The sequence below is a fragment of the Ascaphus truei genome, chromosome 10 (genome assembly GCF_040206685.1).
Source record: "Ascaphus truei isolate aAscTru1 chromosome 10, aAscTru1.hap1, whole genome shotgun sequence".
Lineage (NCBI taxonomy): Eukaryota > Metazoa > Chordata > Amphibia > Anura > Ascaphidae > Ascaphus > Ascaphus truei.
This window is the reverse complement of record NC_134492.1, coordinates 31,311,184-31,330,739: the sequence shown is the minus strand read 5'-3', so window position 1 is coordinate 31,330,739 and position 19,556 is coordinate 31,311,184. Positions and strand designations below refer to the sequence as shown.

The following is a 19,556-nucleotide window of genomic DNA, read 5'->3' as shown; positions in this document are numbered from 1 at the left end:
ACCATGTTTACTTAACTTTAAAAAAATGTAATTAAATTAAACGTGTTGGTGGTTGATTTTTGTAAAAAAAAATGAAAAATTGTCAGTCACTTAGATCAGGGGGCGCCATGGCGACGCGTGGGAGAAGCCGCCGGAGCCAAGGTAAGTTAAGTTTACAGAGGCCCTTCAGCTCCCCCGGCACTTAATTTAAGTGCCTTCGGGAAGCGCGTGGGGCATCTGTAAACCCCGCACCCCCCCCCCCGCACTCAGTCTTGCGCCCCCCAGTTGGCGCATCGCTGACTTAGATTTATGTCCCTGATATTGGTTTATTTTAATCCTAGGAGGTACTCTGTAAATGTAAACCATTCTGAATTTAGAACTACAAGCCATTCCTGATCAGTGTAGATTTTTCATACACTGCAGAATTCTGCTCCTTTCTTAATTATCTAATTACTTATAATTACATTGGGAAATTTTGCGGAACCCCAACCCTCTCTTATAGCGTGTCTGAGATCAGGTGCATTGTACAGAACCCCAACACCCTCTAATAAGCGCGTCAGAAATCAGATGTATTGTAAGGAACCCCACGCCTCTTAAATAGTGCGTCTGAGATCAGATGCATTGTAAAGTCTTCTGTATTTGGTACAATTTTCAAATGACCTGAAAATTGCAGGAAGTTTGGGATGCCCGGGGAACCCAAGGGTTCCCAGGAGCCCTGGTTGAAAAACACTGCCCTAACTAGTGCTTAATGAAAGCTGTATATGTGTGTAAAGCATTTTATAGTCTGTCTGCAGAGTGGTCCAGGCTCAATACTCAAGAGCAAACAAAGGAACAGGATTTTAGGGCAATGCATAACTTCAACTGCTCCAACTAGTGATAACTGCTGTATGTGTTAAGAACAATCTTGCAAAATTAGCCTCAGATTTTACAGTAGCTTGGACCACCCTGGTTTTTAATACCTGATAATTTCATGTTTTATGTTTTTTTTAACTTTAATTTTACACGCCGTTTACATGTTAATGTTACATTTGATTATTTCTCCTATATACGGTGTAGGGTCAGACGACTAACCCTTTCTCCGCCAGACAGACCTGCACCAAAATGATTTGCCTACGGCAGTGAAGGGGTTACAGAAAAGTCCATGAGGTTATTCCACAAATCTGTAGTCACCGTGCAAAACATGCTGGTTTAAGAGAAACTTTTATTGCATTCATTATATAAAATAGCATCAAATATTTGAAATGGGACCCACTCAATTTACAGATCTCGGGAGCAGTCCTGTGGTTAAACAAACTTAGACAAAAATGAAATGCAATCCTTCAAAATGTCCCAAATCCATTGCTATCGAGCAATCATGTTCTTGGACATTAAGAAATTAAGAAAATAAAATCTCTAGGGGTACATTTATTGCCCTCCTATATTGTTAGGAAAAAATAAAATCAGCAATATTAATTTTTGCATTTAAGACACAAAAATATCAGTTGCGTATCTACCGGTGCATTTTTTTTCTGCCTCTACACGCCACTATGGAAAAAAGTTAAACGTTTCAAGCGATCGATGAAGATGAACATGTTAACAGATCTTCTTTTTTTCCACCAAAGTGCTGTGTAGTCAAATATGAACTTAAGTTCCCCGCCTACTTAGCCCATGCATTAGACAGCAGGAAAGCTCCCAAAAAAGGTGATGGAAAATACTTTTTTTTTTTGACCCTCCCCCGTAACTGAACCCAAGGTAAAACCCATTAAAAATGCAAACAAATGTTAATTATTAATAAGGTCAGTAGAATGCATTAACAGCATGCCAGGATCGGTTTTACTACCAGCAAAACAGTTTGAACGTTCGTTTCCTGAAGCATACACGTATTAAAAAAAAAAAATATTCTAAAAACTCCAAGTGAATATATTTTTAACTACCTATTATAAATACCCATGTTAGCAATTTGTTCCTGGGACGTGTGTTTTTAGATTGTTCAGAACGGTTTGGAGGGTGTACCTGTAGCACAGTACAGCGTATTTTGGGGGGGGGGGGTCTCTTTCACCAGCATAGAGGTTAAGGGAAGGATGTTATTTCTCTCTTTGAAATGGTACAGGTTGTGAAAAGTGCTAGGGGTTTGCCAAGGAGGGGTTACAATTACAAAGGGGTCATAATGGAAGTGTATTTCAAAAAAAATCATTTTATGGCAAAAAACAAAACAAAAAACACATGCGGGTCCTGGAAGGTCCCCCCAAACAGCTGCGTGGTTGGAAGACTCGGTAAAATATGTTCTTTCTACTCAAGTTTTCCATTTTTGTGAGTTTTGGTCACTATCCCATCGCTGAGATAGAGGACTTTGTAGCAACCCCTTGCAATTTTCATCATCCACATCAAGTTCATAATATCCAGTGACACGCTCGAGATGATCCAGGCGCACTGCGCTCCGAGCCCCAGCCTGTGAAAAGCCTCTGTGCCAAAGGTGGAAAAGACGCGCCCGTAGTAGGTCGGTATCACCGCTATCCTCACCGCAAAGAACACGATCGTCATCAGGACGCCATTAACCATGTTAGGGAGGGTAGATTTGGGGTAGCCCAGCACTTCAAAGAACCACCTGAAAAATATGACAAACATACTATTGCCGTGATAATAATTACAATTATAAATCGCATAACATACTGGGGTTTTCATTTCCCCTGCCAGCACACCAGCTCCTGGTTTAGATATATCCATAGTTAATTATTAATGATAAAATACAGGGCAGATTTTTTTCCCCCTATGAAACATTAGAATTTTCACATGACTGTGCATAGCACTTTGGGGTATTGTTCATTTACTGAGCTTAATAACATTGGTGATTACAATTCAGTCAATTATTTCATTAAAATTAAAGACCTATATGTTAAGCTAAAATAAATTAATGGAAGAGTAGGAAGTTACCAATGCAAAGAAAATTACTGAACCAATTCCCCACTGCATTGAGTAATGTAGGATGAGCGTAGTTCTGTACTGTATACACTCAATTGTATTTTCAGAGCTATCTTTAGACTAGGGTTTACTAGTGTGCACCCCAACAGGTCAGTTCTTAAGGATATCCCTGCTCCAGCACAGGGGGGTCAATCAGCTGCTCAGTCATTTTGACTGAGCCACCTGTGCTGGAGCAGGGATATCCTTAAGACCTGACCTGTTGGGGTTCCCCGAGGACTGGAGTTGGGAAACACTGCTTTAGACAATATCCTTGACTAAATAGATTTTATCCTACAGGGTATGCATTGTAAAATCTCTCTCACTGATCAAGCTTCATCATATCCAGTAATATCAGGATTGCTATTGTATATCATGTTACAGTATAGTTGAATTAACATTTTATATGTTCCTGCTAGGCTAGGGTACTGTGTTACAACGATCAAGATAGCAGTGGAGCTAATGGAATGAGGTTAAGCATAATGTCATCTCACACAATTGGTGGCAGTAATCATGGTATCCTATCCTTAACCCTGCTTCTTTACTTGGATATCCTTACAATATTAACACGTTGCATTAAAGGCTGCAAACAATATCCTGACATCAAATATATTTCAACTGAATTTTTATTATATGTTGGAGCACAGTTCCCTTCACTCACAACACAAAGTTTGCATTTTTGCACTTTCAATCACTATTCTTTACTTTTTAATATATATGTCACTGTTAATAATTTATATTTTACCCATACAGACGAGCCAACGAGCAAGAACCCAGCATGTACCTGGGTCTTTTTGGAGATTGCCCCAGGTTTGTTTTAGAATAATCGTCGGCACTACAGTATACCAGCATGTAGTTATATTAATAATAATTCTTTATACCTACCGCTGATTAACAAAAGGAGTAGAGAACTCTGCAAGAAGACGGAAATTACCAAAATATGGCAACATTCCTTCGCCCTGTAATGTGAAGGATTATAAAAAATATCAGGCATAAGCATTCATCTGGGATATACAATTAAATTGGCCACAACAGGTACAGCTTGTATAACATTATTTGCAACACTTGTACAAAATGTAATAAATAAAGCTTAGTAGTAGGGGAACAACGGTGTCCTATGGTGCTGAGCCACGTTGTTTTTAGCTCTGGAGTCCGCACGGTTCCTGAGAAACTTAAAGGTGTCTGTGCTCCCTCCAGGGAAATCAAAATGGCAAACAAATCTCGCATGTCCCACGGGCCAATAGGAAGCCACAGGCTCATAGGTTGCAGCTTCCTATTGGATGTTTATTTAAAGCCCATTACAAATCAGGAAGTAACACCAGTAAGTATATCAGGAACCAGCGGAAAACAGCATGGATTAGCTCCAGGCGACAATTTCCATTCTGTAAAGAAAGGGGGATGGGTTAGGGGGAAGTGTTGCTTTAATACAAAAGAGATCAGAGGTTCTCAAACTTTTCCATACTGCAAACTACTTCAGTGTTAATGATTTGTTTGGGGGACACCAATAGTTAAAGCAGCAATCGCCCCCAATTTGTTTTTAAGGTTAACTGAACCGGAGCCATCGTGGCTGATCTGTGGTCCCCTGACCACCGGGGACCCCATGGTTTCTGATTAAAAAAAAGGAATTTAGATTTTTTTTGGTAGTTTCCTTAAAAAAAAGTAGAAACATGGCAACTGGGGTCATCAATAGAAAGGTGCAAAGCCATGTCCCGATGCATCTTTTTTGGGTGCCGGAGAGAGCCCTGACCTAGCAATATGAAATGTTGTATCCACAGGGCAAGTTCTCTTACTCAGTGGAAAAAACCTTTGGCCGCTCATGGATCGGGGGGGGGCCTGGCGGTCAGAGAACCACAGATCAGCTCCAGGGGACATAGGTAAGCTTAAAAAAAACCTAAAAACTCAGAGAGCAGGCGAGACTGCTGCTTTTAGTTCTGTTTATCAATACATTTCCCACATGTGTATAACATGTTTCAATAATACACGTATCTAATAATCAGTTTCAAGTAGCGATAGAAAATCGACAGAGTGCAGGGCTGGTCCAGGGAACAAAGTTTGAGAACCAGTGACATAGACTATTTATTTTTTGTTAATATGTACGCAGAGAAGAGCCATTCATTTCCCATACAGCATGCAAATGTACCCAAACAAAGCCCACAAACCAAGTCTTCCAGTTGGTATTAACATTTATGCCAAAAGGTTGGTATATGTATCAAGGGGAAAGTGCACAAATTCTAGGGGCCACCCACAGAAATCAACAACACTTTTACCTTTGATTCATTCTGTACCCTTTTGTGCGCCCCAGAATTGCACCAGTTTTGCTTTGCTACGTAGGGGGTGCGGTATCACGTCCCAGTATAATATTGTTATTTTAGAATGTAATATTATTTTGTGCTGGTATATCCATGTAATAAAACACTGGAATTTGTAGCCATTGTGTGGCCAAATAAGTTCTCCTTGAGAAAGCACGAATTGGAGCGAAATGCGCGGGAGAGCCTCTTTTAATGTTTGTATTTCTGTTACTTTGTTTTAATCACGATTCAATAAAGTCTTTTTTTCCATAATCGGCTGCATTCCTGTCCTATCTGCGGGTTGCGATCTACCTCCGATCCACCCACTTTTTTTTCGAAATGAGTTAAGTAGCCCGACACAAAAGGCAACTGTAATGTAAAAATGTAGCGCTCCCATCGTCTGAAAACTGCAACTCAGAAGTAGTGCACTTTTTAGCAGTAAAATTATGACGCACCAAAATAATTAAAAACAGTATGTTAGTATGTTCGTAGACCATAAAGCAGGAGTGTCCAACTTCAGTCCTCAAGGGCCACCAACAGGTCAGGTTTTCAGGATATCCCAGCTTCAGTACAAGTGGCTCAATCAGTGGCTCAGTCATTATGACTGAGCAACCTGTGCTGAAGCAGGAATAGCCTGAAAACCTGACCTGTTGGTGGCTGTTGAGGACTGGAGTTGGCCAGCACTGCTCTAAAGTAAACGTGCTAATATTGACAGGCCATGGAAATGATTAGCATAGTTGAAATACTGCAGTAGTGATTGCAGTTAATCATTGTTACCTGCACCAGTTAATGCTGTTATTATCGTTGGTATGTACGAGGTCTGAGTAAGAACAGTACCGCATGCGAGCCAGAAAGAACATTTGGCAAAGCCAGAAATAAAATGTACACCCTATCCCACCGATTGTCAGTCTTACCATTTTGCAACAACTTTGAGACGATTTTCTATGTCAAATAAAACAGTAACCATACAAAACATCCTACTGAGAGGTACGGTATGAAACCAGTGGAATCGGACATCTGGTTGCGCCCATTTAGCCGCGACCAAGTCTCCACAAGCATCTGGCCGCAGAGGGACCCTTCGCCAGCCTCTCTGTTGCTGGACACTCAGCTGCTGTCCGCTTCTTCAATTAGGTAAGGTAATTTAAAGGATTTTAACGGTTAGGGTAGGGGGTTGAGGATAGCAGTTTTAGGGTAGGGCATTAGGGTAAAGGGTTAAGCTTTTTAGGGTAGGGGATAGCATTAGTATTAAGGGATTTTAGGGTAAGCGGTAAGGTTAGGGGCTTACCTTGGCGTCGAAGCACCCGGCAGAGAAATGTCCCTGCGGCACGGTGCTTGACGGCTAAACGCTGGCAGTGATTTGGTCGCGGCAAAACGTCCGTGAAATCAGCATATAGCAACACCTGTGCCGTCTCTTGCATTGTATATTCAGCCAAATAAAGCAGTGTTAATATTTCACTGCCAGAGAGGCCAGGAATGTATCACAATATTAGAGGGTCACCCATCTAATATCTTCTCAACTATTACCCAGGACCACGTGTATAACACAGGATGGGATATGTGCAATCGTCCCTTTTTGATAAAGGGGATCACTCTGACGGGCCTATGTACTAAGCATTGAAAACGGCTTTTTGGTACAACCTCTCCAGCTTCCCCCCCTGCCCCCCATGCTCCCCTAACCCTCACCAGCTCTCACTCACCCATCCCTCTCTCATCCCCTCCTCTCTCACCCCCTTCCCTCTCTCACCACCCCGCCCCCCCCTTTTATCATCCTGGTTTAATTTAAATTGTACCAATCTGCTATTCAACTTGATGCAATGTGTCAAAGTTAATTTCAACTAATGAATTATGCGTCATATGAATGAAACCTTCTTACATTTTGGCAAGGTTTGTTCTACTTTTTAACACTAAAGTGCCTGGGTGATGCGTTTTACTTATTAATATTTTCTATTTTACATAAATAGGCCGCAGGACCCCTGAACATGTGATGTTCTCAACAACAAAAATACACTACGTGGATTCCTTACGCTTGTATCCTGTGCCGCAAATCACAATACCACTTGCCGGCACATTTGCACGTCTCGGACAGGTCTGCAACCCTGTCTCTCCCCATTATCTCTTAGCATGCAGCGCTTCCACTGCAGCTAGGGATTCTGGGTGATGACATGCAAATGAGCACACAGCACAGTGAAGGGTTTTCGTCACTTTTTTTACTCACCATAACTGGGTTTGCGTCTGAATGTATCCTGTGCCAAAACAGTACCAGATTTATACAAGGTAAAAAAAACATTGCTTTCAATCATTTTTTTTTCTTTAAAATATCTCCCCCCTGGGATTCATCAAACGTCTTACGGGTTAACGCAGCCCAATCTGCATTTACTCATTCAAATCAATGTGTGTTAACGCTTGTTTGGTGCGTTAACCCATAATGGAGCTTGCTGTATCGGGACTCATTTTCAGTACCATGTTTTTAGCCTGTAAACACAGATGAATAACCTCCAATATGTTTCAATAAAATGCATAACATACTTGCCTCCATGTCCATTATTCTATGGGTATCTTATAAAGAATAATCATTTTCATGCATGCCATCTGATAAATTAGGTTTGCCATGTAGGAATGATGTTAACAAATACTTAGCGCCAAGGATGCATACAAACCCACAAAGCGAGTGGTGGTAACACAAATGAACAGTTCTTCATACTTATACTCTTACACACTGGTGGATCCATATTACTAAGCAAGGATATTACTTAGTTTATACCTTCAGCATGGCACACAGACAAGAGAGGAACTGGGCAAAAGGCTCACCCTGTATGTGTAAGCTAAGTAGAGATAATATATGTTAAAAGACAGGTCCACACACTTGTTATTTTCAGTATTAACTAATAGACACATTACATTAGCGGGGTTAATATGTGTAGACAAACATCATCATGCATTCAAGTCTTTATGTGGATTATGCACCAAGATCCATAAAAGTATATCCACAAAATTAACTTTTGGCTTACATTTACATTAGATATGATATGCTATATAATTCCCTGCATTAAAATCCCCCAAATCGCAAGCTGATACAAACAGTATGGAAGAGCACATTGGCGTTATTCATTGAACGGCAATAGTGCCAATCGGGGTACAATCGAATGGAAAAACTCCTGTTGATATCCATGGGGCAGTTCCTTGATCAGCACTATCAAGGTTTCATTAATAACCCACTTAGAAACAAATGTTTAAAATGTCTCACCAAAGCATCATTTTTACAGCCAGTTTGCCGTTGAGTCTGGATACATAGACCTTTGATGTGCAGGTAACATTGCACCGTAACAACATGTTGTCTCTTAGTCACATGTGCAAGTATTGGTTCAACCACTGGCGAGAATGTTGTAGAAACAAAGAAGTCACAACGATTACTTGGACCAGTGGTTCCCAATCTCTTTCAACTGAGCCCCTTAAAAGCAAATATTTTGCCTGTGAGACCCCCTTATCCTGTGTCTTATTCATGGGCCAAATCGTGTATATATATATAATATATATATATATTCTAAAGCTGTCGTTAGGGACGTTACGTCACTGGGGATTTTCAGTCAGAAACAGGCCAACCGGCTGCTCAGGAGTCTATAGAATTTACACTTAAGTGCCCTGTTTTGTGCAGTTAGTGCTGGACTTACCGTGTTTTTGTTTATATAAGCTTAAAGTGACTGTACCTCTTGTTTTTCTTGTGTACTAGGTGGGAGGCAGCGGGTCCCCTGAGCTGAGCCGCATTGATTTCAGCTCCGGGACCCCCTGCTTCTCGAGATGCTTACATCGGAATGTGATGCGGGAGCAGCTCCAGGTGGGGACAGAAAATGTCCATTTAAAGCTCCCGCGGGCCAACAGGAAGCTGTGACATCATCCCTTGCGGCTTCCTATTGCCCCGCTTGACGTGGGACCTTTAAACATGCAAGACATACAACCATCACCTTCAGATGTAAGTATCTTTGGGAGCAGGGTGTCCCCAGAGCTGAAATTAACACGTTTCAGCTTCGAAGACCCTCTGCTTTCCACCTAGGGGTGTGGGGTGAATTTTTTATATATTATATATATAGATGGATAGATATCCTGCACTCCAGTGGTAGAGTAGTAATAGCTGGTGCTAAGGTCATAAAAATACACAGCATATAATACCTAAAAGGTAAAAAGACAAAGGCACTCAGGGGGGTGCCCCCCTTGATAAAGATCTCTCTCCGGGATCGAAACGTTGGACTTTTTGTGCAAGTATTTGTGTACTTTAATAGATTTTTTCATTACTGAACTGCTGAGTGCCTTTGTCTCTTTACCTTTTAGGTATTATATGAGATATATACTGTATATATATACACATTTATTTAAATTTTTTAAGGCAATAGTGCTTTAAGGAAACACACACTGACATAATGTTGTAAGAATAAATATTTCTATTCCAGATCCTAGTGATGACAGGCAAGTCACTTTATCATCAATTACTCAAGTAGCAACTGCTGCAAGGTTTTCCTGCTTTGTTAAGTCTGCATTATGTCTGCCACTGCTTCAGCTCCAATCCCAATAAATCAAAATATATACAACAATGTGAAAGTGATTAGTCATTAAGGGCAATCGTTACTCTGTCTTCCATTAGAAGATCGGTGTTGCAAAAGCCGTTTCGAAACTGCAGTAGTCAAGGATTGAAAAAAATATGGTTTATGAAATAATGTAAGTGGACCTGCAGTGATTTCACATTAATACTTTTCAAAACAATATAACTCATATAATCTTATTATCTTTCCCCCTGAGCATTTCCTGGTTTCCTTTTTTTGCGTTAATCATTGTCTTAATCTATTAACCTCAGTCTGTCCCGGGCTCGGGAGAGACATCCATTTTAACTTCCCGGACACATAATATCTCAACTGTGCATATCTCCTGAACAAAACATTGTATTTAACAAATAAAAACAAGGGCAAGGTGAGATTCTTAACAAAAAGGTGATCAGTGCTGACTGTAATAATAAAGCATTGGGGCTCAAGATAGAACCGGCAAAATCAAGGCACTGCACGCAAGAAACTGGAAAACTGGGGCCTTGTAAATGGGATTACGGTTTAAAGATTACCATGGACTATGCAAAAAAAATTGCTGAACTGTCTTAATGTCTCATAGGAACAAGTCTTATCTGTTTCAGTCTAGCATATACAATGTAAGTACTACATCCCACACATTAGCCACAGTGCACAAATTGTACTCACCGGTGTAATCCGTGAACCTTTTCATTGTGGGGGTTAAACAATTCCCTTTGATATTTGGCCCCTCATTCTTTCACATTTAAAAAAAAAATCAGACATGAGCTTCATACAAAGAGCACAACGGCCGGCAAGCTTCAGCACAACGGCCGGCAAGCTTCAGCACAACGGCCGGCAAGCTTCAGCACAACGTGGCTCATTTTTTGCTGTGTTGTTGTTAAATATATGTACATAGCTGATCACAATAAAAGCATGAAACATACATGACACAAAACACAGTAAGGATTGTGTGAGCACATTGTTTAGAAGGGAAGGATACTTTTCTGTTACCACAATGCACAGATTTCAGCATCCTTGCTGTCCGCAATCGGACATTTGGCCGCGGCCATCTCGCCGTTTGGCCAACGAGAGACCCTTCGCCGCTCTGCCTCTAGACACTCAGCCGCCGGCCATTTCGTCAATATGGTAAGTTAATTTAAGGGGGTTTAGCAGTTAAGGTAGGGTGTTAAGGATGTTGGTTTTAGGGTAAGGAGTTAAGGGGTTTAGGGTATGGGTTTTAGTATTTTTTAGGGTAGGGAATTTAAGGAATTTAATGTTTTTAGTGTAAGGAATTAGGGTAAGGTTTTTAGGGTATGGGATTGGGGTAAGGTTTTTAGGGTAGGGAATTAGGGTAAGCTTTTTAGGGTAGGGAATTAGGGTAAGCACCTAAGGTTTTTAAAGTAGGGGGTAGCATTAGTATTAGGGGCTTAGATTAGGGTTTTTTAGGGTAATGTTAGGGCCGCGGCCCCGACCAATTATCCTAGACAGCTGCTGTAAGAGAGGACAGCATGCATTGCAACGCAAACTTCCAAACAAGGGAAGTAGGAAACAGCATCTTGGTGAGGATAACAATGGTGGCCGCTGGCTGGCAATCTCTTTTTCCGGCAGCCACCACTACGTACCCTCATGTACGTTCCTCACAGATGCGGGACAGTGTTACTATACTACCGACAAATCAGCAATCCTACTGGCAGGCCCTTTCCGACAGTCGAAGGGTTGTATTTCTACAGGCAAAACCTTGTCATTAAGTATTAGAGTGCTAAAGGTTCATTCACGCTTAGGTAGAAAGTGAGAGAAAAGCACAGAGGTAAAGACCCCCGTTTCAAAACGCTCTTCAAGTCGTTTTCCCCTTGCTTTGGAAGGTTTCAGTTCCACTCAAGCTGAAATCTTTCCAAACGTGGAAAAGGCGGCTTCACAGCACATTGAATAGGGGGCACAGTGTGAGGGTACAGGAGGCACGCACTTCCACTTAAACACAAATATTAAGTATCTGTTAAAAAAAAATAAACTCACACTCTGCATTCTTATATTGCACATGTACAGTACAAGGACCCTGATGCCATATGAATTCAGAGAAACAGTGGATACGCTTCTTCGGTGTGAAGCAATGGCCAAAGTGGAAGAAAAGATTAATAAAATCGATGGGTGATGACAAAATGCCTCATCAAATATTTGTGCGTGTAAAATAGTGTTTGGGGGGGGGGGAAAGTTAGCAACTTTAGCATTTGCTGGATTAAAGCACTGACATCTTACATGCAAAGTTGTTCACATGAATCCCTAGTCTGCCTGGATTCTTGGTAATGTTTTAAACCCTCTTCTTACCCACTGACGGAATTCGTTTGACCGACATCCCCAAACAGTAAGATTCTTGAACGTTATAACCCCAGAGTTTGATGCAAACCGCAAATGAAGCATGCGGTCAACATTCTTTGCACCAAGCGCCGCACATTCTCATCATGCAGAGAGGAAAGACGACATTACAAGAGATATCCGCCCGTTCCAACTGAGAAAGATAGACATGCAGCATTCCATGCAAACGTTCTGGAGCAACGCAAGCCAGCTTATTACAGGAGTGACCAAGCGTAAACTTCTCTACAGCATTACCTTTTTAAAGAATATAATGTTTGTTCATCCATTAGTGCAAGTTAGTTGTCAGTCTCTGTCATACTGATATGTTTTAATCATGAATAATGCTGCAATTCCACCCTTCTGTTGGAAAAACAGAAGCAGGGAATTTGTGTCTTGAGTCCTTTCTTAAAATCAGCTTCTTCTCTCACTACCACTTTCCTGTCCCATAACTACACGAGCACAACTTCTAATTTCCCCTATTCAATAAGCTGCTTCAAACAAATGGAGACCGACGCTTCTCAATGGTGGGTTAGACGAGACTTGGCAGTTTCAGGATTATTGGCTTAGGACTTCCACTCTGCATTATACATTCAGCTTCTTTCTTCAACCAATATAAAAGCCATGTGAACATTTTTCTTTAAAACATAGAATATTGTGGCCTGTACAGGCGATTTGGCCATTCTCCCTACTTGCTAAAAATGAGACCCTACCAGATCTATAATATTGATCCCGTTTTTGGTACCTTTCCATATGTTGTTCTTCAGCCAAGTCAAGTAAAGGGAACCAATGACATATATATACAGGGGATTCCCAGGTTGTCTGCGATCGGGGGCCAGGGCTAGATGCAGCGTGTCAAATGACGTCACTACCTGAACCACCACTCAGAACAGCGCTACGCGTTTCATCACTTGACACGCTGCATCTAGCCCCGCCCCCCGATCGCAGACAACCTGGGAATCCCCTGCTCAGCGGTGTGTCGGCGGCGTACACATCAGCTGCTGAACTGGAACTCTTCCCCTGATCCCCAGGAACACTGAATAACATCACGACTGAGCCCAGACTGGAGGCTGCAGCAGGGAGGTAATTTATTCTGCTTCCATTGTGTTCCTGCAGCCACAGCAGAGCAGAGATTCCTATCGGTTATCAGGGTTATTATGTGATTTAACACCTTTGTTTGTGAATGCGCCTTTTTAAGGTTTTCATCAACCTAACACATGTATTAAACGGTAACACACTATGGCGCTTTGGCTTTTTGGTTTTGAAATCCCCTGGAACTTGGTTTATTCCACAGAAGCTGCTCAGACCCCAGGAATTATTTGGGCCATCTACCCTATATCATTTTTTCAACTGACCTGAACTTTGTTGTAATGATTAATATCTCCTACTGCTTTAGGATTACTATTGTTTGTACAGCTTTTTAGCGCTCATTATCTATATACTGCATATATATATATCCAATAAAGAATATCACTTGTGAGCACATTCACATGTCTTAGACAGGTCTGCAACCCTGCCTTTCAACCATTATCACCTCGCATACAGTGCTTCCACTGCAGCAAGGGATTCTGGGAGATGACATGCAAATGAGCACACAATGTGTCACCTTTAGCCTGGAATAGGCACCTTTTTGCCATAGCATAACGGAATCTGATTGCCAAGCCCTCACAGTGTGAGCGAAGCAGCTAATAACTACAGCTCACCCCTTACAAAAGTGATTAAACCCTTGTTAGTCTAATTACAATTTAAATTGTTAGAGTGTGTAATGTGTTCTTATTGAATACAGATCCTGCCCCAAAGTAATGTAGTTCTTTGTACCCAAGAAGTTCACTCTTGGCCACTCTTTCATATCTTGTCTGCATGCTCTGCTTCAGCAAACATGGCACTCACCAGTACATAGTAGTAAGCATACAGAGCGGCCACGTGATGAGTTACAAAATATTTATCACCAATCGCCTTCCAGTAATAAGTAATAAGCAACAAGTCTGCAAGAAAACATAATAAAAAGGAGTTACGAGGTATGTTCAGTAAAATACATCAACACAAGTCAGCTAAAAGAGCACAGCTTGTTAAAAACTGGTACTGCACGTTATTTGGCCAGTGCCACATCCCAGGTTCAACTTGCTTTTTCTTCTTTGTTACCCAACTAAAAATGATGTAAAGAGAAACGAAATAATACAGTATGCAATGAAAATTCTTTCTTTAAAGCATCAGTGAATACTTTAAAATCAGGGCTATATGTTCACATAATAACTATTGTTACTTTCAAATGGTTATTTTGTCCCCAGCATACATTTTAGGGTTTTGGTTTTTTTTTTTTATTGATATTTTTTTTTTTTGCAGAGGGTTGAGGGAAGGGATACAGAATAAAGAGGGGGAAAGAGGGAGGGATGAGGGGGACAAAACAGATAGGCGTGCAGAGCAGCACTCAACAAACATATCTGAACAAAGAATTCCTAAACAGTGTGAAGAAAGCACGTTATTAACATTTGTAATGTTAATTCAGCTTGAGAAAGGAGAGGCAGTTAAACAGGGTTGTCTAGTGAATTCCACCCAGGATTGGAATATGGGCAACTTGTCTGCCTCAATAACTGATTAATATATCAGTCTGGTACAATATGGGACAAACATGGATTCTATATCTTCATCAATTTAACATATTTGTCATCTGGGTATGTACATGCACATGGGTTTTTCCATGATCATTATGTCCCAGAAATTATTTTTAACTGCAGTAATTGACATAGCTGTCGCTTGCTTTCATTGACTTCCAATAGCGATCTGTGCTGCTGACAGAATATGCTTAATCAAAGCGTCTAAATTCCTATCAATAGCCTCGCTGGGCCTGCTGGTCAACATTGAGCCAATGTCCCATGAGGGGCGCTGATCTGTGACCTGAAATATTACCGGTTTTTTTTTTGTTTTTTTTTCAAGAATGGTTTGATCCTGGGGCCCAACCACTTGTGTAAATGTACCATGATGCCCGTAGTTTCGCCAGCGTAGTGGAGAAATTGCCTTGGAGAAAACGTGCAAACGAGCTGGTGTATAGAACCACCGTGGCAGCACTTTAACCTTAAACCCAATTCCTGAGCATCTGGACGTTTTGGCTACCCTTTTCAAATATCTTGCTCCATTCCTCTATCTACTTCCTGACCCATATATCTCTCCCAGCTACTCATGCTTCTGGTTTTGGTTTTGGCATTATGTGTGATTAGTATTTGATAAAATAGCAGGATTGTCCCTCTATGGTATTCTGCTATAGAATAAAGAAGTTCAAAAGAAGTCGGTGATCTGTGCGTTGTTGTTTTCAAGCACTGAGATGAGATAAAATGTCTGCAAATATTGATAGACATGGTCGTGTAGGATGTATGTTCTGCTTGAATCTACTGAAATTTTTGACGTTTACCCCTATTCAACAAATCCTTTACTTTAATTATACCTGTTTCCCGACATATTTCATAAGAACCAGGGTGATAAGCTGGTTCAACGTTTGGGTTGTCTAGGAGTATAAGGCTGGGGCCATAGAGGGGTGAGGAGTTCCGAGCCGCGCTGACAAAGGGAGCCGGGAGGCGAGGTGGTTGGAGGCGGGGCAGTGACATCGCTGCTTCAGGCTAATTGGATGTTTTCAGCCGACAGCACGCTGAAAAACAGCTTGGCTGTCGGCTGAAAATTCCAAAGCCTCAGCACGCCTGCGGACGCTCGCGTGAGCCCCCTCTCAAGGCATCCTCATTGAGGATGCAGGGGCTCAGCGCTGAGCGTCCGCACGGCTCAGCGCGGCCTGTCCTTCTATGGACTCGGCCTAATGGTGAAGGTAGGGAGGAGATATATTTTAGTTTAAAAAGCCGTATCCCAGATCGTTAAGAATTGATCTATAACTGGTTGACATTTGTCTTGGATGAGTCTCTCTGACACTCCCACCCATAGTAAAACAGCCAAATCTTTCACCTGAGCTTCTGTTCTCTCCATAGGCTCCAAGAGGCTTCCATAGTGGCCTGACCCCCTCTGGGAGCAACCAATAAATCAGGGGGCTTATTCTGGCTGCTCTATAATAATTTAGCAGGTCCGGTTGGACGAATCCACTTGAAGTGGCGGGGGTAATTATTTCTTAATTCTGGGCTTTCGCCCCCTCTCCAGATGAAGTTTGTTATGGTTATCCCCAGATCTCTTATGTGAGGAACAGGGAGTTTTAAATGTTTGCTTCCAGCTGATGTGTACAGAGAATGTCAGTGAAAGATACTGGCCTGCTGAAGTGATATGATGTCGGCCGCTGCCCCTGGGACAATGCAAAAAGAGCGTTCATATATGTGACTCCCACGTTCACATTCTGCTCTTGACATTTTACCTCAGGCTGTTGCTTTTAAATCTTTGCAAGAAACAGTGCATAAGGCGGAGAAGCCACAATGACACCTTTAGCCTGCTTATTTCAATACCTGATATAGCACTATCATTAGCCGAACAATCTGCAAAGATACCAGATCTGAAAATGAAACTGCAGATATTTTACTTATTCTCCTATCTTCTTATAGAAAACAGACACATTAGATCTTTTTTAAAGCAGAACTCCCCTCCTCCCCCCAAGAAGCCTATACGAATTTTAAAAAAGCAATCCATGCAATATCCTACATGTGTGTTTTTTGTAATAATCAGTTATGTAGTATAATACTTTCTAAATTGTTTTACTATTATTAAACTCTCAATGCCATGTTTAAATGAGTTTTAATACACTGAGCATCCTTTGATTTCTATAGCAGGTTTTAGCCCACCTCCCCAGCAGTGCAAGATCTTTACAACACTTTCCTGTTTGAGATAATTTGTTGGAAATATTCCCATCAGTTTGAGCTGCAAATTGTAACAATAGATAATGTTACCGTAGTAATAAAAGAATACATTGTAGCTGCTGAGTTACACTGACTGAAGGATTGATTGAAACTGGAAGGGAGCCATTTAGTGAACCCTGGGAAGCAGAATCTTTGCTGATTGATCATGGGAGAACAGAACAAAATCGGCAGCTTAGCTAATTAGTTTTCAATAAAGGTAATCAAAGGCTGCATATATAAAATCAATGTGCCGCACAGACAGACACTTAAACTCATATAATGTTAGTATCAGCACCCTGAAGCTGTCCTGCTCTAAAGAAAAAAAACATAATTTTAGTGTTAAAAAACATGTGTTTTCTTAAACTCTAGCTTCTGAGATTACGTGGTAACCTTTAGGAGGCAATGGACTTTAGTGAGACATTAATTTTCACCTCACTAACACTTAATATTTCAAACTCCTGAAGGAAGCATCCGATTAAAAATAAAAACCGTTTTGGGAAGGGCAAGAAGAGATCTATCAATGTAAGATAATTGTTATTAAATGTCTGCCTTAAGCACATTTAGCTCTTCAGTGCTAGAGCAATGAGTTGCAGGCTAAGGCCGCAGTGGTGGAGTTAGCAGCATGTGATTAGCTGTGTTTGGCAGAATAGCCAATGATTTTTGCAGAGAATGTGTACATCAGCATTACTGCACACCTGCTGCTAAATCAAGCTGCATAAGGTTACACGAAATGAATCTGTGTCTTTGCTCTATAATTGGGATCTCTGGTGAAATGCCTTCACTTGACTCGTGTGATTTCTGCCACATGACATCTGAACTGACAATTTTTACTGATAATACAAAATGTGTTCCTCTAAAAATCCACAACTACTGCTTTTCTAGGCAGCAGCTCCAGCCAGAATTGTGAGCTAAACCAGCTGGTGGCTAGCAGTGCAACACTGTAACAGTCTACTAGCATATCTCCAAGGGGTATCTATTATGTTGATGGTAACATTGAAAGGACTTCAATCCCAAAGATATATGTACTGAGGGCTATGAGTTACTGAGGCCAGGTGAGATGAAATAAAACACGGGTTTTCTGAAACACACGTAAAAACACGGTGAAGCACAGCAAATACAGCAGATGCAGAGAGAAAGTAATATAACAGTGACCTGGTGACTTGAGTTAGTACTTCTAATCTTATAATGAATAAAGACAATGGGCCACATTTACTAAGAAGTATTTTTCCATTAGGCACCTTCGGTGCTGGAATACATTACAGCCTATTAAAATAAATGGACTGTAAGGTGTCTTCCCACGCCAGTAGGTGTCTCGTGGCAGGAGAGACTGCTTATTAGATATGGTTCTCTATCCTAGAAGAAGGTAAAGTGATTTATACAGGTATGATCACTCAATGAGAAGTAGAGCTCAAAAGTAAGTACAGTATGCTGTGACAACGGTGCTACCCAGATGGTTTAGCTCACACTGCTAGAGCTGTTGCCCTAAATAATAACTTCTGATACTGTTGCATCTGACACCATACCCCATTCCTCATAAGGTGCCTTAAACTTGTCAAACAAATAATGCTTTGTGCGATGTGGAAGCCAGTGGAATCATTTATGCAGTTTGTAGTTGTATTTATTTTTAAATATAGTATTTCAATTCAGTATGTGCCTGCCACTCTGGCAGATGGCACCATGAAACTTTTTGTCCCTGACCGCGGTATTGAATGGCTCAAGTACTTAAAAGTACAAATAATGTTTTTACACCCAATTATTGTCATGTTACATGTGACTATTATAGGGTAAATTCTGTACATTGTGTTACACAGTAGCCACCTTGTGCATATCCATCATGTAGCACCAAGTGAGTGTTCATACCTGTAGTAGCTCCCTCCCCCTAAAAGCAGACCACACAGTTTAATGTTCCTTGTGGAGCACACCTAGGATACATGTCAGATATGTTAATAGCTGAATTAGCTACATGTGTGAGCAGTGAGCATTGAGCAGTTCAAAAGTAGGATGTGACAATGATGCTACCCAGCTGGTTTAGGTCACACTGCTAGAGCTGCTTCTTAGAAAAGCAGTGGTTCTGGATTCTAGTCCTATTGGGTCTATCGCCTGCACACCATTCCAGTCACTAGGTGTTTTAGGCTTATCAACTCGATATAATTGGTATGGAAACCCTTTTAGGAAGTCTGAGATGGGACTCATTTAAATATACTTTCTGTAGCCATTAGCATATCTCTCAGGGTGTTTTCACCGCAGGCATGTCTCCCTAATTTATTATATATACAACTTCATATACTACTAGATTGGATCGCGCTCTCATCTAAAAACAAGCGGGCATTTATAGCGTGCTACAACATAAGAGGTTAAAAAAAAAATTGCTATACACTGCATATACTTTTTATACAGAATCACACAATTCAAATAATACACTGGTAATTTAAGTTTCAGAAAATAAGCCCTAAAAAATTCATTTTGTAAACAACTTATTCATATAATTTGCTTCCTTGATCAAAGATCTTTTTGAAAATTCTATCTTTCTTTTCAATGGTTTCATTTGGGCCCACGGAGAATGAGGAAAGCATCCACACACACGGTCTTGTAGAAAAGGTGATTTATTCAGCAAAAAAAAAAAAAACACCAGCGTTTCAACTGGC

At 41.0% G+C, this 19,556-nt stretch overlaps 1 protein-coding gene across 3 annotated transcripts in view; it reads right to left on the bottom strand.

Moving 5' to 3' along the window:
• Positions 1 to 1,162: 1,162 nt before the first annotated feature.
• The window catches only part of TLCD4 (TLC domain containing 4), a 44,267-nt gene continuing 25,873 nt past the window's right edge, over positions 1,163 to 19,556 (bottom strand). For all 3 annotated transcript variants that reach the window (XM_075616457.1, XM_075616458.1, XM_075616459.1), the window contains exons 5-7: positions 13,985 to 14,079; positions 3,799 to 3,872; positions 1,163 to 2,563 (exon numbers count right to left, since the gene is read on the bottom strand). In XM_075616457.1, coding sequence (XP_075472572.1) covers positions 2,248 to 2,563; positions 3,799 to 3,872; positions 13,985 to 14,079 — 485 coding nt within the window. In that variant the 3' untranslated portion in view covers positions 1,163 to 2,247. The remainder of the gene's footprint in view (positions 2,564 to 3,798; positions 3,873 to 13,984; positions 14,080 to 19,556) is intronic.